Source organism: Triticum aestivum, chromosome 4B, assembly GCF_018294505.1.
Source record: "Triticum aestivum cultivar Chinese Spring chromosome 4B, IWGSC CS RefSeq v2.1, whole genome shotgun sequence".
In the NCBI taxonomy this organism is placed as follows: Eukaryota; Viridiplantae; Streptophyta; class Magnoliopsida; order Poales; family Poaceae; genus Triticum; species Triticum aestivum.
Genome location: NC_057804.1, coordinates 23,283,837 through 23,302,803, shown reverse-complemented (window position 1 = coordinate 23,302,803; position 18,967 = coordinate 23,283,837). Strand labels below are relative to the sequence as shown.

Sequence of the window (18,967 nt, the reverse complement as noted above, 5' to 3'; positions counted from 1 at the left end):
GGGAGGGATGGAGGAGGAAGGACGGTCGGAGGGAGGGAAGGAGACATACCGGGGGGCGAAGGAGGCAGCAGCGGGCGACAAACGCGGCAGTAGCGACGGGCGGCAGCGCCGACAGCGATGGGGATGCAGATGGAGATGGAGAGTGGAGAGGGAGAGTGAGGGCCGCGCGTGGGTGAGATAAGATAGACTTAGCAGTAGCATGGGTCTAGAATATGCGCTACTACTAAAGAGAATAGCAGTAGCGCTGCCGTGCAGGCCGGCGCTACTGCTAAATGGGGTCCACCCGTTGGCCCGTGCACACGTAGCAATAGCGGCGCGGCAAATAAGCGCTATTGGTAACGGTTTAGTACTAGCGTGTTAGCCCAAACTACAGCGTAGCTAGCCGACGATCAAGCGAAGCAGAAGAAAAGAACTAATTTGCAGCCAGTGCAAGCTAGTAAGACACGAGTGAAGAGCGCGCACACACACACACACTCACTTTGAAAAATACTCACGTACTACTTCTAAGTGAGGCTGGTTGTAGTGGTAATACTACTAAACTTTTGATTGCTTCTTCTCCTGCTTACAACCGATGGGGAGCAGCTCCTTTTATAGGACCCGGATGGCACTTACGGTGCTACTACTATGAACATGCATAGCACATTCCTATCTACTACTAGGAAACTTCCTGCTGCTATTCAGCTCAGCCTTTTTACTAGCTAAAGCCTAACACTATTTCTCCACCTCAGCCTTTCTACTAGCTAAAGCCTAATACTCTTTCTCCGCCTCAGCCTTTTGGACCGGAGAAAGCCTAGCATACAACACCCTGTAGACATGGTTGATCAACATAGCGCGGGTTTACGACCAACGCTACCACTACTGGTAGCCGCTATTAGTTGCGATGGGAACGCTTAGCAGTAGCGCATGTTATCAAGGCCGCGCTACTGATACTTCGTAACCTGTAGCGCTTGTTTTCAGCACGCGCTACTACTAGTTAGCAGTAGCGCGCCGTAGTAACCAGCGCTATGGATAAGCATCTACCTATAAGATTTTCCCTAGTAGTGATAAGGCTTGAACTCCTTCCATTGTACTCTAAAGATAGATAATCTACCAGGCACATGCGCTAGGTGGCGGTACAAAGCCTCCCGTCATGTGAATCGTGGCCTCGATGTGGTCACCCTATTCCATCCCCAGTTGAAAATAGTTTCACACAATGAAAATTTAAGGCCTTGACACATGGTCATATATTTGGTGATTCGAGAAAAATATAATGACTTATAGTACCTTATAGTACCTCATCAGGAGTTTGATCTGCACGAACTACAGAATGAATTCAGTAACATGATTACAGGAGGCGCCTTTGTTCAGTGCCTGGGATTTAATCCAGTCTGGGATGAACAGGCGCATTCCAGGTACCACCCAGTTGCCTTCAGGACGAGCAAGGGATTTACCTTGTCTAACCAAGCTGTGGGTTTTATTATGTGCTTCTTTTACTTACTTGGCTCATGCAATTGAACATACAATTCTTCTACTCAAGGTGACAGACACCTATACAAAGATAACAATAAACCAACACAACATGGATACTTACACTTTTGTGAAACAATCTTCTTCTATCTCCAAAATCTTCCTCCCCTATTACCCTTTTCATTCTTCAACCACATTCCATACTTACACCACCATCAGAATTTACCGTCGTCTCTATCAAAAATTTTAGTAGTCTGTCGAACAATAAGATTTCAGTAGCCTGTCGAACAATTCCTCTAGAATCTCTACCAACAATTTTAGTAGAATCTCTACCAACAATTTCAGTACAAAAATCAGTTTTGACACATAAATCATGGAGGGGAATTGAAGGGGGAGGCATAACTTACCAAGAAGACGTCGTCGCCGCCGCCGTATTCCTCATCGAGCACGCAAGGGGGAGCTTGCTGTCGTGGGGCTCGTTGGCTACGTCTCCTGTCGTCTCCTGCCGGTGGTGGCCCGGATCCGGCGCGTTCCGCCTCGCAACCACCATATATCAGCCGGAGCAGAGCACAATGGTCACTAGGGAGGGGGGAAGCTAGGGGAGGCAAGCGAGCGGGAGCTGCGCGAGCAGGACGGAGCAGCGGAGGAGAAAGTTGCGGCGTCGAGGAACATGGGAGCTGTGGCGGTGGTGGAGCATGGCAGCTGCGGCGGTGGTCCGCGGCTTCTGTTGGAGGAGGTCGGAGCTCCGGCGAGGCCCGGGGAATCTATGGCGACGCACGCGGAAACTACGGGGGGATTCGAGCAGGGGGGCTCCGGCGGGGGAGACGAGCGGGGAGGAGTGCGTCGTTTGCAAAATTGTCACGGTGACATGCTTTTTCGGACGGAAGGAGTATTGATTTTGTATTGTATATGTTAATATTTTTCTCTGTAAATTCTATGAAAGTTTATAAAGTTTGACTTTATACAACGCCATAACATTTTGTACATAAAGCGACCAAGCAAAATGAAGGAGCAATAATAAATGTTTTAGTTTGTGGTATCATTTTGTACACAAAAGCAATCCCAAGCAAAATGAAACGTGGAAAAAGAGAGTGATCCCACACGCCTATTCCATCGCATCACCACACGTTTCACGAACTAGACAAGCTGCCCGCGCCGCATCACCACCTTCCATTTCCCCATCTAGGGTTGCGTGAGCCCCGCCACCACCGGCCATGTCCGACCCGGCCTCCGCCCAGGGGCCCGACGCCGAGATGCGCGACGCCGCCGCGGCAGCCGGCGACGAGGACGACGCGGAGGAGGAAGAGGAGGAGGACGATGAGTTGGAAGAGGAGGAGGAGGAGGAGGAGGAGGAGCTGCCACCTGCCGAGGAGCCGCCGTCGCCGGCGGCCCCAGAACCGGTCTCGGCCTTTCCGGGGAACCCGAACCAGCTGACGCTGCTGTTCCAGGGCGAGGTCTACGTCTTCGAGTCCGTCACCCCTGACAAGGTCTCCTCCCCCCTCGCTCTGTGTTCATTCATGTTACATGGAAGCGAAAATCTCACGCGACCGAGCTAGCAAATTGATGCGTTTGACACTCATGCGCGGGGATTGAATACTTAATTTGATGTTGAGAATTTTCGGTTTAATCATTCTAGCAAGGCGTGTTACTGTATAATTGATCAGGGTTAGTGCAGCTGTTCTGTGCATATCTCACCGCTTGCTTACGGTGACGAGTTCAGTTACATCGGCCGAAACAAATGGCTCAGATTGGTAGTATGATGCTATTTGTTTTGGTGGTTAGAACTTGAAAATATTTTCCTTGGTCACGTGGGATTTGAATAGCCACAGAATTATCAACTTCAATGATGCCTATAGGAAACTAGGCTAGTTTTTATGAATTGAACAGTACATAACCTCAGTAGCTCACAATAATGGGTTACTTCCGTACTGTACCACTGGCAGAAGCATTAGTCCTTGCCACTTTTGGCAGTTTGCTATCAACTCATAGGGTTTCTTGCCATAACTAGCTGTAAGCCAAGTAGATGATGGCTTGTAATGACACTTTTTAGTTGTTTTTTAAGAGGGATTTGTAATTATTAGTTGGTATGGCCATACTTGATACTCCCTCCGTTCCTAAATGTAAGCCTCTGTAGAGATTTCACTATGGACCACATACGGATGTATGTAGATGCATTTTAGAGTGTAGATTCACTCATTTTGTTTCGTATATAGTCCATAGTGGAATCTCTACAAAGACTTATATTTAGGAACGGAGGGAGTATTACCTATATCCAGGTATATAGAAAAATCTGTTGTTATATCCAGATTTTAATTTGGTGCTCCTTCGTGCTGTTCTGTTTTATCTAAGTTGAAGTCCTTTTTCCAGGTTCAAGCTGTCCTGTTACTGTTAGGAACTGGTGAAATTCCACCGGGTTTATCTGCCATGGTTTTACCCAGTCAACGTGAAAATAGGGTACGTGGAAATTACTCGGCTGCATATATGTTAATCAACAATGTTTGTCCCTTTATGATGTAATGTTAGCATTCTTGTGCAGGGTTATGAGGATTTACTTCAGAGGACAGACATTCCTGCAAAAAGGGTTGCTTCACTCATCAGGTTCCGCGAAAAACGCAAGGGGAGAAATTTTGATAAGCAAATACGCTATGCTGTACGCAAAGAAGTGGCACACAGGTTTGTACCTAGCCTGCCAGATTTGTCAGTTGTCTATTGTACCACCAAGTATTATCAGTAAAGCTGTGAATGAACCATGCACCATGGCATCGGTATTTAGTTTATTTTGGATCAGTCATAATCCTTATCATTATATCTATCGAGGAACTAATTCATTAGTTACTGCATTAGTCAGACCCATATCATTGTTGTGCCTACTGCTTAATCAGACCCATATCATTGTTGTGCCTACTGCTTAATCAGACCCATATCATTGTTGTGCCTACTGCTTAATCAGACCCATGCCATTCATGCTTCGAAACCAGGTGACCTTGCAAGAAGTGATTCTAAGATGACCAGTTCTGTAATAGGTCCTTATGTACTGTATGTATTCGGTCTTCTAAATTTTGACATAACCCTCCTTTCCTTGGAAAGCACAGACGGATTTTTTGATACCTTGACAAAGGGAATATATTAAAAAAATGCTGGATACCCGAGTTTAAAAAAGATCGCATACAAAATTAGTTTCCAGAGTAAAAATTTTCCTTCAGAAAAGGTAGGAAGCAGGGTTTTGTGTTATCTTTCTTTTGCTTGCTGAAGGAGTCTAGTAAGCTGTCATCTGTTCTCCGGGCCTTTATTTTTTTACAGTTATTTTGTGCTCCTTTGTGTGGATATATATTCACAAGTATCCACCTTACCATTCTTGAAAAAAACAAGACACTGTAAATGATGTACACAGATATGTTAAAGTTTACATCCATTTTGACAGTTAAGTATGAAAAATGCTGTAGTTTCGAAGCATTATATTTGTAATTGGAGGAGATATTGTGGCCCACAATGTTTCCTTAGGCTTTAGTTCATTTGAACATGTTGTCTTATCCATCTTAGTTTGTCCTAAATCTTCAACCAAGGGAACCACACAATTTGTTCTATCTTGTATTTGCTTGGTCAAAATTTGATCCAACAAATATTCACAAGGAAGAAAAGCTGAGACCTTGGTTGGCATGATGGTTGCCATATGCCACTGTCTGATAGCATACTGCATGTTTGTTGAGGAATATAGAGGTCTGTGATCATCAGGGTAGATGCTGCAAGCAAGGCATGGCTGGCTAGAGGCTAGGTTGGGGAATATAGTGGTTCCTATGAGGTACAAAAGGGGAAGATAGATCCTATACATCAGACGTCAAGCCATGGTTCCAACTTCAAGTAGCAATTAGTTGTAAGGAACATCGCATGTCTTAAGAATTTGATGCTCATATTTCTAACTAATCTCTCAGGATGCAGCGTCGGAAGGGGCAATTTGTTGGAAGAGCGAATTTGGAGGGGGAGTCCCCTTCTCCAGGCTGTGATCCTGTCTCCCAGGGCTCAGGCCAAGATTTCCTGTCTCGAGAATCAAAGTTGTCTTATCTTTGATCACTTGATCCACTTTTTCTGTCGTTATGTTATTGAACGGGAAAGGGATGACCCCTTTTCCCCGTATCATACTTGTTACAGGTGTCAGAATTGTGGCACTAGTGAAAAGATGACACCGGCAATGCGTCGTGGTCCAGCTGGTCCAAGGACTTTGTGCAATGCTTGTGGACTGATGTGGGCCAACAAGGTACAATCTCATCCTTAACATGCTAGACTGTTATTTTTTCTTCCTTTCTGATAGATACAGTATGATGCATGTTTTTTTTTCTTCTTTCTTAATGTCCTAAACAACCCCTTTATATGCCTTTCATGCTTTAGCAAACACAGTAATATTTCAATGGAGGTGGAGTTGCATTGTGTGGTTGCAAATTGAAATAACCATGTCTTAACAACGTCATCTTAACACCATGCTTGCTGTGATGGTGTCACAGGGCACATGTTAATGCGACTTTGTTCTGTCATCTTGTCCCAGTGTTGTGGACTTGCAGCAATGGTGCATGCTTGTTAGCAACTTGGTGGATAAGGATCCATTGAATATTTCAACCGAGTCATGAAGACATGGTTAATTCAACTATGCTGCCTGTTGAAGTTGTCACATATTTAGTTTTCAGTTTCTCCCTTGTTACTTCCTGTAGTCATGGAGGTATGTGATATGCCGATACACTTGCTTCAGTAGAAAAGCTCCGAGGTTTCTATGGCTGCGAGACGTCAGAACCATAAATAAGCTTGCAGAAAGGAAATAAACTGTTACATATGAAAAGAAATGGACCCTATCTTTTTCATCGTTTTAGCAGTGTTAGACAAGTTACTCATGTGCTGCTATTGTCTCTACTTAAGAGCGGAAAGAATCATAGAAATAGGTGGTGGTGATTCTCCGTGCAATGACCTGTCTTCAGTTTCAAGATTTAATTATCTTTTTCTGACTTCATCATACTTGCGCTTGTTGGTTCTGCCATTTTGGACTTGCAGCTATTTATTTCTGTATATTGGATTTTATGCAGGGCACCCTGAGAAGTTGCTCCAAGGCAAAAGTTGAAGCTCCTATGCTTGCAATTGAGCAGGTTCGTTTCTTCATCATCACTATTGATCATCCATTGGGTGATCGCTGCTTTTTATGCATACCTAACGAACCCTGAATCTTCCATGCCCCTCTTAGTGCAACGCTGCTGTCGCCCAGTGTCAGACCGGAACCGATGTCAAAGCACTGCCAGCTCCAAACAACTACGACGTCGCTCCAAGCAACGGCGAAGCGTGAGCACGCCCCGTTGCTTCCTTTTCAAGTGATTCAGGCAATCGATTAACTCTGACTCTCTCTCTCGTCTTTTGCAGCATGGATAACAGTGTGACTGCAAACGCAACTGCTGCTGCGATGGAAGGAGCGCCGAAAGCGCAGTCAGAATAATTTACATCAGCATTTGATCATCGAACCCAAAAGACCCCGAATTCATCTTGTGTAGCCAAAATTCACGAAACACAGGATCCGCTAATCAGGAATACTGATTGTCATCAAGTGTACATCAAAATACTGATTGCCAGCGCCAGATATGTACGTAATTAACATAAGAGCGTCTGATCGAATCGACACGATGTTGGCATTCGAGGTGTTACATTCGGCTGCCCTTTGCGAGCAGCGCATTTGCATAATCACATTGATCGATCGTTTTACGATCTTGGTCTTTCGTGGGACTCCCGGGTTGCTTTTTCTGATTCTGAAGGGAAGTTAGTTTGTTCGCTTGTTCGCCGAGCCTTTCTCTTTTTTTGCCTCCTTTGTGCCCCTCCCAAAATAGACTTATGCAGTTGTGTGTACTCTTGTCTGACTAACAACTGCCCTAGCACATCAGCCTATCATTTGTCTGCCCTTTGCGATAGCGATACGGTGAATCGTGTCGTCAGGTGTATTTGTTCCCTGTATTTGCATATGTATATATGCCATCTGGATACATGATGAGAAATCAGTGTGAAAACAAGTGCAGCTCCGTCAACTCCATAATTGTAGTGTTTGTGTCATTTTCAAAAGTCAAACCATTTAGAGATTGACAAGGCTTATTGAGAAAAATATCCCAACAATAAGTAATAACAAATAAATACATAAATACAATATGCAAGTATATCTTCTGATGTATATAATGGTATTTATTTTGTATATATCATAGATGTACATTTTTTTTTTGCAAACTTGATCAAAGTTGATGAATCGTGGTTTTAGAAAATAATCCACACACACTACATTATAAAATGGGAAAATCACAAGACGTGGCATTAAATTGTTGTGATTATTCAATTTCTTTTGGTCAAACTTAAGGCATGGCGGCTCGGTCTTCCAAAGGTGCTCATAGGGGTAAGACTAGCCACAATGGGTAGTAACATGCCCATGTTACTAATCTAAGTTACTACCTCTATAGTGGGGAGTAACATATGTGTGGTAACATGCAACACTTCATTTATTATGCTATAGACTCATCTTGCCTTGATATGTGTGATGTTACTCATACTAGTAGTAACTAGCTATGTTACCACATGCCTCTTTTTCTTCATTTATTGCTTGCCATTTTATCTAGATATGTGTGATGTTACTACCTATGTTACTCCCACTGTGGGTAGTCTAAGATTTGTGTGCACGCGTACATAGCGATGATGCCTGCGCCTGTGTGTGTTGTACTATGTAAAAAAAAACTGATATCAGACTTTTAGACATGGAAAATTGAATATTTTTTATGACAAATTATGTTGTCACGAGGATGACATTCTTTTAGCGAGCATGACAATTGCTGGCAAAAAAAATGAACACGGAAAGGATTCGTCACAATTGTTAAAGAAATTGCCATACTCATGATAATATAATTTTTCATAATAAGTGATTTGCCGTGCCTAAAAATCTGACGTTATTTAAAGGAAAATTATTATTCAATTTTTTTGAGAGAGACTATGCAATTTCCTTCTCAGACCGGGTCTCGGCCTAGCGACGACAGACAGCCCACTCGCGGGCGGACGCGTCCATCTGTCTCTCTCTCTCGGCTCATGCGCCACGGGATGCAGAAGCAGCCTCCCTCCACCTCCACCTCCTCGCCGCCGGCGATGTCGGTCCCGCCCTCCGGCCACCGCCAGGTACCCACCCCCTCCCCTCTCGCCCTCCTCCGCCCGTTCCCTCCCCGACCTAAGCAGTTTGCCCGCAGGTGTCGCTGAGGGGGTCCAGCGCCAGGGAGATCACCCGCGACGCGCTGCTGCAGAAGGTCTCCGAGGAGCGCCAGCTCCGCAGCCACCTCCGCCGCGCCGCCGCCGCCGCCCTCACCATCCAGGTACCCGCCGTCGCCGCACCCGCCCCCCCTCCTCAGCCGCCCACACCTGTTGCGTGCCACTATACCCGACCACCATCCACCAGCCCACCCCCGCGCCCAATTAATCTATCTGGAATCCCGAATTCTGATCGCTGCTCATGACCATGGGCTGTTTGCTCAATTTATTTTGCTATACTTTGGTGGATCTGGCTGCGCCTCGTCTGTCTGGCACAAACAATTGACCTGAAGAATTTGGGGACACCGATTTGATTGGCCTGGCCTGAATCACATAGGGAGATTTCTGGAATGCTGTTTTAATTGTGGTTCTGGGCTTCTGGCTAGCGGTTTGTGAATCCTGAGTACTAATAAAAAATTTAGATGCACATTGAACTAGTAACAAACAATCTTGACCTGGGCACAAGTAGGTTTTAGTGTTGCTGGTGCCGAATCTAGGAGTTGGGTTCAGGTTTCCGCACCAGCGTCCTAACAAAGAAACTTGAGATCAGTGGGGTTTTCTACTTTGAAGTAGGAATGAACTCCACACTCCAGAAGCTGTGCAGAAATCCTAAGACCGTAGTTTCAATCACGCCGCAACCTACCCCCATGTTGGATGAACTATTGAAGCGTAACGACTCGCTGATTTTTGGTTCTTGCATCGCCCTAAAGAGTTTGCTAGACTTGACTCACTGTGATTCTCAAAATGTTTGATCGTGAGATCCTGCTGAACTACTCAGAAACTAATGACAGGTTTCAAGGAAGAGCACTAGCAATTCACAAGGTCTTAATAAATCTCAAATGACGATTTAAAAAGAAGGATTCATGATTTCATTGTTCATCCTATTTGTTTATTCGCGGGTATCAGAGTAAATGACATAATTATTATACATAAGACAGAAGCTTCAATGGTTCTACTGTGAACGATGAGCATGTGCTTAGCTTGAGCATATCGATAATGCTCATACGGCTAGCAGAATGTGATGTTCGTGACTAACACGAGGCAAAGACCAGTGATAATGTCAAACATTGATATTGTTAGCCTTTTCATTTTTGTGGCCGACCTTTTTGGCTGACACTGACAGAGGATGAAGTTGTTGGTACAACTATTCTGGAGAGGGCTAAATAACAACAGATGGATGAGAGATCTACAGCTTTATAGTAGACACGGGGAAGAGGAAGTTCTTGAGAGCTACGTGGGGGCAATAGAATTGAACGACATGGCTATGTATCTGCTAACTTCCCTTTATGGGCAACTGAATCGGTACTTGTGGTGTTGACACCTTCTGATTTTTTGTTTAATGTCCCTCTATACAGACATCGCTGGAAGGTATTTGATGTTAAACACCTTCTGAATTTTCTAGTAAGTTGATGGATATGGAGGCCCTAACAAACTGGAATATTTAATAAATATAACGAAGCATGCCTTTGGTGATCTGTCAGTAGATTATTTTATCGTTTATCCTTATAATCATATCCTGAAGCACCTATAAATTTGTAAATTTCTTCATGTGTTTTTCTGCCAACCATGAAGAAAAAACATAATATAAAATTCCCAATGTAGTCAAAATATATGCGACATCCCTGTCAAAGTGTTCATGTAGAGCTACATAGGTGTTGTGCTTTGCTTCAATGATTTTGTGTTGTATACTCATATAATGGATTTCCCTGTTACTGTTTTACTTCTGCCAGCGAATATGGAGAAGATACCATCTTATCAGAAAGGTTACAGAACAACTTCATGAAGAGTGGGAAGTATTAGTAAACCAGCCTGACATCAACCTGACAAATCAATGGATATCGAGCAAGATGCTTAGGCCATTTCTTTTCTTCATTACTCAACCATCAAGCTGGTACAATTGGCAACAGACCAAGACTGTGAAGTCTATCTCAAGATGCTTCAAAATCATCTTGAATAGCATAAACTCAATGGGTATGCCTTTTTATTAATCAAACTTCTGCTTTCAGTGATTCTGGTATGTGTGGTAAGCTTGAGCATTTTAGGAACATATTCCTCTTTGAGTCTTTTCCTTTTCTAATTTTGAGGATAATATAAATATAATATATAGAATTTTCGATCCCTGTATGGGGATGTCCTAGTTTACAATAAATTAATTTTAAACTTAAGAGAAATAAACTACTCCCTATGTTTCTATATGCGAGGCATATTTTGACCTACCCAAATTCATGCTTTGACCAATAATTTAATTAATAACATGTGGGCTATGTTTCACAAAATTGATGCCATTGTATTCATATTCAAAATTAGTCATGATTGTTATTTGGTACTCCGCCAAGGCGACCCTTTGTCGCTGATGCTCTTTGTGATTTTCATTGACGTCCTGAACACTTTGATTCAGCGGGTAGTCAAAGACGGGTTCCTGCAGTGCCTCACCAACCATCATATTGCCTTGAGCGTTTCCCTCTTTGCCAATGACATTGTCATCTTCTGTCACCTAGACAATCAGGATCATGGCACGATACATGAGCTGCTTCGTTTATTTCTCGATGTGCTCCACTGCACCGACCCAATGCCAGCCTGCGGCAATGAGGCCATCGGTGACGGCCTGTCCTGCCCCATAACCAATTTCCCCATCCCATATCTAGGGCTGCCGCTGTCAGTTCGGCAAATTCCATCATCCACTCTCCAAGCGCTGGTTGATCGGATCGCAGGGAAGTTCACTACCTGGCGGGCAGGATGTCGAAAAGGGGTAAAGCTTGTGCTGGTCTGACACGTTCCCAGTACCATGCCAGTGCACATCCTCCTGGCCATGGTACTAAATCCGTCGATTTTCAAGAAGATTGACTTTTTCCAACTTGAATTCCTCTGGTATGATCAGTGGGAAACTGGTTGTCGAGTGGAGGCCAATGTTTCTCAACTGACAGCTGGTCTGCTGGCTGTTGGCGCTTGGCTGATTACTGATAGAAGCTCGCCAGCATGCATATTTGAAGATAAAACAAAATTATTACATGTTTAGTGCAGAATGTGATGATATCAGCATCATGTCAAAGTGCAATATGGTAAATTAGGCTGAGCATAAAAAAATTGAACTTGACTAGATTCAGGCTTGCTGCAAAAACACACACAAATTGGGCACACACCTTTAGAAGATGCACTTTCCTTTTCAACTGACATGTATCTTTTCTATGTAGATCGAAGCAAAAACTTCTGTTCCTTTGCTGTGGGTTTTCCAGAAGAGAGGTCTATTTGGCTTTATCAGGCAAAGAAGCTGATTTCGCTGTGCTCTTGCATTCTTGCCAGGTGTGATCATTGTTGTTGTAAGGATGTAAACATGGTTGAAATTAGTACTCTTACTATGCGGTTGGCCATCTCATTAACTGATTGCAAAACATGGAAAAACTTAACAAGTGAGAATACTAGAGCTGCTGATGCCTCTGTGGAGACTTTGATTGAATTTATTGGCACAAGACAGAGTGGTACATATAGGTGTGTGAGGAGATATATAAAATGTTTTGGTCCCCATGTTACCCCAGGGAAGATAGATTCTGCGATTGCACCAGATGAGCAGCTCCTGGTTACTGCTAGTGCAGTCACTCTTGCATTGCGCCCTTTCAACTCTACAAGAGCAGACATGGGTGTTGATCTAACTGGTGCTGCAAAGGAATACTTCACACTTATACTCACAATTCCGTATATTTGCAAACGTCTGCCGCCTCTTCTTTTACCTGCTCTAAAACACATATCTGTACTGCAACCGTCTCTCAGCATTTTACTGGGTCTTCAAATTTTGATATGGACATAGGCATTTGGTATGCTGTTGCATTAATTTTCTATAGAAGCTTTTGCTCTCCAAGGAGTCAGACATTGAACTAATAAATTCCTGTGTTTCTGACATGATAATGAGTTGCTCTATCCGTGTAGTATTCCTCAATTGTTGCAGCTTGAAACCTGTATGTTATAGTTGATCCGCTAATATTTTTGAAGTGGTAATTGTTTTATTCTTACTTTTTAGTTATATATACTTTGTTAGTGGTCTATGTACTGCTGTATAATTCTTTATGACACTAGCTATTAAATTTTAATTTATCATTCCAGCGGTTAATGTTAAGTTAACCAGTTGCAAATTCGTGAAAGATATTATTCCATTACCATGTTCTAACCATCTGCAAGTTCTTAGGCCTAGTATTTCTATATAGTGACAACTCATCACTGTGGCATCTTGATTAAAAAAGTTGATTCCATTGTAAGTGCAGAATTGTAGTGTCCTGACACGTTCATCCTTCTAGGGATACCAAAAAGTTTATAATTTAGTTGGTGTGATTTTTTTAAATATTGGAATTTAAATGTCGAACTGATCAAGCCATGGCAGGTGGTAGCAGACCTCGAAGGATAAAATATTTGAAGAAATAAGTAAACTGGAGCAGTCAGAGGTTTCTAGTGTTGATAACAGTACCATTCCCTACTGTGGTTGGGCTCTTGGAAATCTTATAACTCTAGCCACGGAGCATGATGATTTATCCAATTTGGGTTGCTTCATTCAAGGGCTAGATTGTTGCCTATATGTTGATGCTATTAACCGTATTTCCCAAAACTTACTGAAATGTTTTGAAGAAAGCAAGGGAATGCTTCATTGCATTGATGATAGGGCCGCCAATAATACATCAATTACCGAAGAAGCTGACACCAGTGATAGCTGCCGCACGAGAACATTGTTTATGGACCTTCTAAAGCCAATTTACCAGCAGTGGCACCTTAGAAAGCTATTGATATTGGCAAAGGAGGATGTTCCGCGCGAGAGGGAAACCAACCATGACCTAGATCAAAGGCAGGTCAAATGTCGGAGCCTAAAGTTAACGGATATTATATGCTTTTACTATTACATGCTCAGAATTTTCTCTTCCCTGAACCCATCTATTGGTCCATTGCCTATTCTCAACATGCTCTCATTCACCCCGGGATTTCTTGTTGATTTGTGGGGAACGTTAGAAATATCAATTTTTGGGCAAACTGGCCACAAATCACAGGAACCTGAGCATGAAAAACAATTGGCTGGAAGTAGTTCAGGTGAGCAAATATCCTCCACAAAGCAAAGACGGAATGCCAAGGATACACCAAAAAAGTGGGCAAATGTGTTCCATAAGATTACAGGAAAATCAAATGATGCAGATGACACCAATTTGAGTGACAGTTTGACTTCTGAGAATTCTAATGACGATGCATTAATTTTGTGGGATATCGAGACTATGAGGCAAGGATCTGAAGGTATCGGGAAGGATGTAAATCACATGTTGCATCTGTTCTGTGCAATATATGGACATCTATTACTTGTGCTAGATGATATTGAGTTTTATGAGAAACAGGTAATATTGCCTCATCCACACACCATCTTTCTGTCTATTTCTCTCCACCAATGTATTGATGATGTGCTTTCCCTTCTCTGTTTCCACAGATTCCTTTTACTCTAGAGCAACAACGGAAGATTGCATCAGCACTCAATACGTTTGTGTATAACTCTTTCCTTCAGAATAGTGGAAGTGGCAACAAGCCTCTTATTGACGTGACTGTGAGATGTCTTAATCTACTCTATGAAAGGGACAGCAGACACAGGTTCTGTCCCAGTTCTCTGTGGTTGTCACCCGCCAGAACTGGCAGAATTCCAATTGCAGCTGCTGCCAGAGCCCATGAGGCAGCCTTTGCTAGTTTAGTCGGAACTACTTCAGGAATTCCTACCCGCAGCTCTGTACTTACCACAGTACCACATGTATATCCGTTTGAGGAGAGGTATTTAACTGTCTAGGTTTATTCATTGGCCCTATTATTCTTGTATTGCAGTACATAACTGAATGCAATGCTGCACATGGCTGAACCTAAAAACAAAGTACTTCTTCTGTAAACCAATATAAGACCTTTTAGACAACTACTTCAGTGATCTAAAAGGTCTTATATTAGTCTACAGAGGGAGTATATCTTAGTGTATTTTATGGGATTGCTCGATGAGTGGCTACATCAAATTTATTTTTACACGCAGGGCATATTTTTTAATATTGTAGCAATTTTATCCGATACTAATTATTCTTAACATCATTTGATGTATTTTACTCAGAGTGCAGATGTTTAGAGAATTTATTGAGTTAGACAAAGCATCAAGAAGAGCTAACGGTGAAGTCTCTGGGCCAGGTCCAGGATCCATCGAGATAGTCATTCGTCGAGGTCATATCGTTGAAGATGGATATAGGCAGTTGAATTGTCTTAGATCTAAGCTGAAATCTTGCATTCATGTGTCGTTTGTCAGTGAATGTGGCCTCCCTGAAGCTGGTTTGGACTATGGTGGTCTATCAAAGGAGTTCTTAACTGATCTGTCCAAGGCTGCCTTCAGTCCAGAGTACGCCTTCTGGGAAATTACAAGCCCTTTAATCTTTTGTTTCTCCAATGCAGAAGCTTTGATATTATCTTTTTTCTTCTTCTTTGAACAGATATGGACTGTTTACACAAACATCAACATCTGATAGTAGCATAATTCCAAGCAGTTCCGCTAAGCTTTTGGACAATGGCATTGATATGATTGAATTTCTTGGTCGAGTTGTCGGCAAAGCACTCTATGAGGGGATCCTCTTGGACTACTGTTTTTCACAAGTATTTGTGCAAAAACTTCTAGGGCGCTATAGTTTTTTGGATGAATTATCAACACTTGATTCTGAACTTTACAGAAGTCTAATGCAACTCAAGGTATTCTAGTATTTAATATGGTTCCTTTAAAACGCTGATCAAGTTAAATGTTGTGAGCTTTATGGGTATTTCAAAAAGTAATTCTTAGCATGCTCTTCCAATCTTGAAATGTCTAACCATTTAGTATGTTCAAGATAGGTAGTTACTGGAACCTCTAGCAGTCAATACCAGAGATTTGGAAGCTATTTTAGGAATAGAAACCGCTCCATGGTCGATCCTGCTTCTCAACAAGTGTGGCAACAGCTCGAGAACCCCCAACATAATTTTGGATTCAAATTTGCTAACCGTTCAAACTGGACAAAGTTAAATTTTGATTTTTGAATCGGAGTGGTCTGGGATTCTCAGGGACACCAAATATAATGAACATTTTTCGTCTGTTTGCTGAACCCTGGTCAATACCATGCATTTATTACAATTCAATGATTCATCATATAACTTTGGCAAATATTTCCTCGTCTATTAAACCTCAGCAAAGTTTGTTGTGGTTTTTTGGATTAATAATTATGTATTAACTCGTACGACAACGGTAGATCTCCCTATAGATGTAGACTAAATATGGCATTCAGTGAGGTATCTTTCTGAGTAAAATCCGATGGACACATTTTGACAACAACTCTATACTGGGTTTTTCATCAAACAGCACTATGACGGGGACGTCGAAGAACTTTGTTTGGATTTTACTCTGACTGAAGAGTTAGGCGGGAAAAGAATCGTGCATGAACTGAGACCGGGTGGCAAAAATATCTCTGTTACAAATGAAAATAGATTGCACTATGTTCATGCGATGGCAGACTACAAGCTTAACCGCCAGGTTTGTTACTTCACTCATATTTGTAATGATTTAAAAGCTTTTATTCTGTATCAGTAAGCAATCTTCTGATAAAATCGTAAACCCTGCAGATACTTCCGTTTTCAAATGCATTTTACAGAGGACTTAGTGATCTCATCTCACCATCTTGGCTGAGCTTGTTTAATGCAAATGAATTTAACCAGGTAACCCTCTCATTCTTTGTTGATACTACTGAACCTGAATTGCCGTTTATGGTTGATCCTCGAAGCGGATTTAGAATTCCTTAAACTGGAATGGTAGAGATAAATTCTGAGATTATAAACTTGAATGCAAATATCAACATTTAAGATCAAAATTATTGAGTTTGCTATATTATGTTACAATTTTATAAATCAAAATTATTGATTTAAATAGCAGAAATCAAAATAGTACTTTAAGTTGAATCTGAGAATACTAATTTTGGGCCAAGGCCCAAACTATCAGTAATGTAGTGATAATGATAAGCCCCGAAAGTAGTAATATGGTTGACATGTAGGGAAAATTTGAATATATATATACACCCCTTGGCCCTTGCTAAGATAGTAGTATAGTACACTTATGCACTTCAAAAATTGAATATTTATAGTATAGAAACATGTTAGATGGTTAGAGTATGTGTAATTTCCAACCTTTGCACAAAAATATGATCAGATGTGAACTTTACAAGGAAAAACAGCTATAAGTCTACTTCCTTTTTTGTAGAGCTCTTAATTGCATGTGCACAAATTCTCGGTTCTTAAAATCTATTTGCAAGCTTCTATTTCTGCTATCTGCTATAGCAATTGCAGTTTAGTAGTTTGCATTTTTACGCCCCTGTTTACAGTGCTAATGTATGATTGCCACATACACAGTTACTTTCAGGTGGATCTCAGGATTTTGATGTTGATGATCTGCGGAACAACACCAAGTACACTGGTGGCTATACCGAGTCAAGTCGAACTGTTAAACTCTTTTGGGAGGTATGTGAAGTTGTCTCATTTTGGCCATTTAACTCGATGCATCACAGACCTTGGGTGTCCAAGCTTATATCTAGGTACAATCGTACAAACTCCATTGGACCAGTAGATGGCACAGACTTTAGTATTGAGAGGGTGGTTCCGACGTAAATAACTTGCCAGTATATGAGTTGATTAGTAATGAAGTTTCTGACCACGTGACACTAGTCCCCAATCGCTTATCGAACTGCCAAACATAAAATACAAGAAATAGTAGGCATGCGTTTACAGGAGATATATTTCTCTTATGTATATAGCTTGATAGCTACGAGAATACTCTTTTCTTTTGACCGGCCAGCTTTTCATACTGCTGAAAACTTTGGTTGGTACCCTATGCCATTGCTGTCATGCTACATGTCCAGGCTATTAGCTCGCGGAGCTCGTGGGCTCTTTTCTTTTGTGCTAAAAAGATGGTAACTGTGTTGAATATATGATGGGCATGCTTTGCTGCCCCCGTTGGCATGCACTACACACAACCATCTGGTATAGCCAAATACTCCCTCCGTTCCTAAATGTAAGTCTTTTTAGAGATTTCACTACAAACTATATACGGATGTATATAGACATGTTTTAGAGTGTAGATTCACTCAATTTGCTCCGTATGTAGTCCATAGTGGGTTCTCTAAAAAGACTTATATTTAGGAACGGAGGGAGTAGTATCTGTTTTGCTGAGCAACTGCAATGCAAATATAATATCTTACCGTGCTGAATTGAAACGGGCCGTAACAGCGTGTGAAGCACTGGAACATGCAGGTTATCAAAGGGTTTAAGCCGACAGAACGCTGCCTGCTACTGAAGTTTGTGACGAGCTGCTCGCGAGCCCCGTTGCTCGGATTCAAGTACTTGCAGCCTGGTTTCACAATTCACAAGGTTGGATCAAGCAGGCCGAGAAAAGCCTTTTGTTTCTCCCTCCCAGCAGCTTGGTTGGTATATTCAAAAGTTGCATGTGTCCTTGTTGTTGTTTACCTAGGTTCCATGCGATGTGACACTTTGGGCTTCAATCGGAGGGCAAGACGTGGACCGCCTCCCATCTGCTTCGACATGCTACAATACGCTCAAGGTACAACCCACCGTACGGTACCCCTGTCTCGTCTTTGCGCCCGGATGCTTTCGAAATATGCCAAAGTCGAGATTGATTATTCGGCATCCTAACCTGTCCGAACAGCTCCACATTGGGCGTTATTGACCACCACGGCATGTAATTCTCCTTTGTTTCTTTGGAAAATCGCTGCAGCTTCCGACGTACAAGCGGTCGAGCACGCTGAGGAGCAAGCTGCTGTACGCGATCAGCTCAAACACCGGGTTTGAACTGTCGTAGGCGGTGGAGGTACGTTTGCCGTGCGTGCTCTGCTGCTGTGAATAGATTGGAGAGAGGTGCAGCGAAATTGTATCAGAAACCTGAACATCTTGCCGTAAATGTATTGTTGTGCTTGATCACTGATTTGTTTTGGGTGGAGTGGATTGTCATGAGCCGATGTTCGACCCCTTTTTTGTCTACCTTTGTGGCTGATTTTTAACTACATATATATTGTATATAAAATAAGCAGAGCGCAACACGGTATGAAAATTGTCGGAGACTTCCGGTTGAAGGATTATTTGAAAAGAAAGATTGTTTACTCCGTCTGATCCGAATTAAATGGCGCAGCCTCTAGCAGTTCATGCCCCTTGTGTGTTA

At 42.4% G+C, this 18,967-nt stretch overlaps 2 protein-coding genes across 4 annotated transcripts; both read left to right on the top strand.

Annotated features, from left to right (window-relative positions):
• Positions 1 to 2,573: 2,573 nt before the first annotated feature.
• Positions 2,574 to 7,176, top strand: LOC123090683 (GATA transcription factor 18). 2 transcript variants are annotated; one of them, XM_044512010.1, is made up of 8 exons: positions 2,574 to 2,933; positions 3,814 to 3,900; positions 3,983 to 4,119; positions 5,376 to 5,498; positions 5,593 to 5,698; positions 6,513 to 6,572; positions 6,668 to 6,762; positions 6,841 to 7,176. In XM_044512010.1, the coding sequence occupies exons 1-8, from the start codon at positions 2,661 to 2,663 to the stop codon at positions 6,911 to 6,913; spliced, it is 954 nt and encodes a 317-aa protein (XP_044367945.1). In that variant the 5' UTR covers positions 2,574 to 2,660; the 3' UTR covers positions 6,914 to 7,176. The 2 variants fall into 2 exon arrangements, with proteins under 2 accessions (XP_044367945.1, XP_044367946.1); XM_044512011.1 differs by having other exon boundaries at positions 2,579 to 2,933; positions 5,376 to 5,495.
• Positions 7,177 to 8,447: 1,271 nt separating this feature from the next.
• LOC123090681 (E3 ubiquitin-protein ligase UPL7) lies at positions 8,448 to 18,908 on the top strand. Of its 2 annotated transcripts, XM_044512008.1 has the most exons (15): positions 8,448 to 8,616; positions 8,685 to 8,807; positions 10,473 to 10,713; positions 11,934 to 12,517; positions 13,122 to 14,102; positions 14,192 to 14,523; positions 14,920 to 14,952; positions 15,035 to 15,124; positions 15,216 to 15,468; positions 16,109 to 16,279; positions 16,369 to 16,461; positions 17,149 to 17,256; positions 18,046 to 18,162; positions 18,263 to 18,352; positions 18,527 to 18,908. In XM_044512008.1, exons 1-15 carry the CDS (start codon positions 8,530 to 8,532, stop codon positions 18,608 to 18,610), a joined length of 3,387 nt encoding a protein of 1,128 aa, XP_044367943.1. In that variant the 5' UTR covers positions 8,448 to 8,529; the 3' UTR covers positions 18,611 to 18,908. The 2 variants fall into 2 exon arrangements, with proteins under 2 accessions (XP_044367943.1, XP_044367942.1); XM_044512007.1 differs by having other exon boundaries at positions 14,846 to 15,124.
• Positions 18,909 to 18,967: the final 59 nt, after the last annotated feature.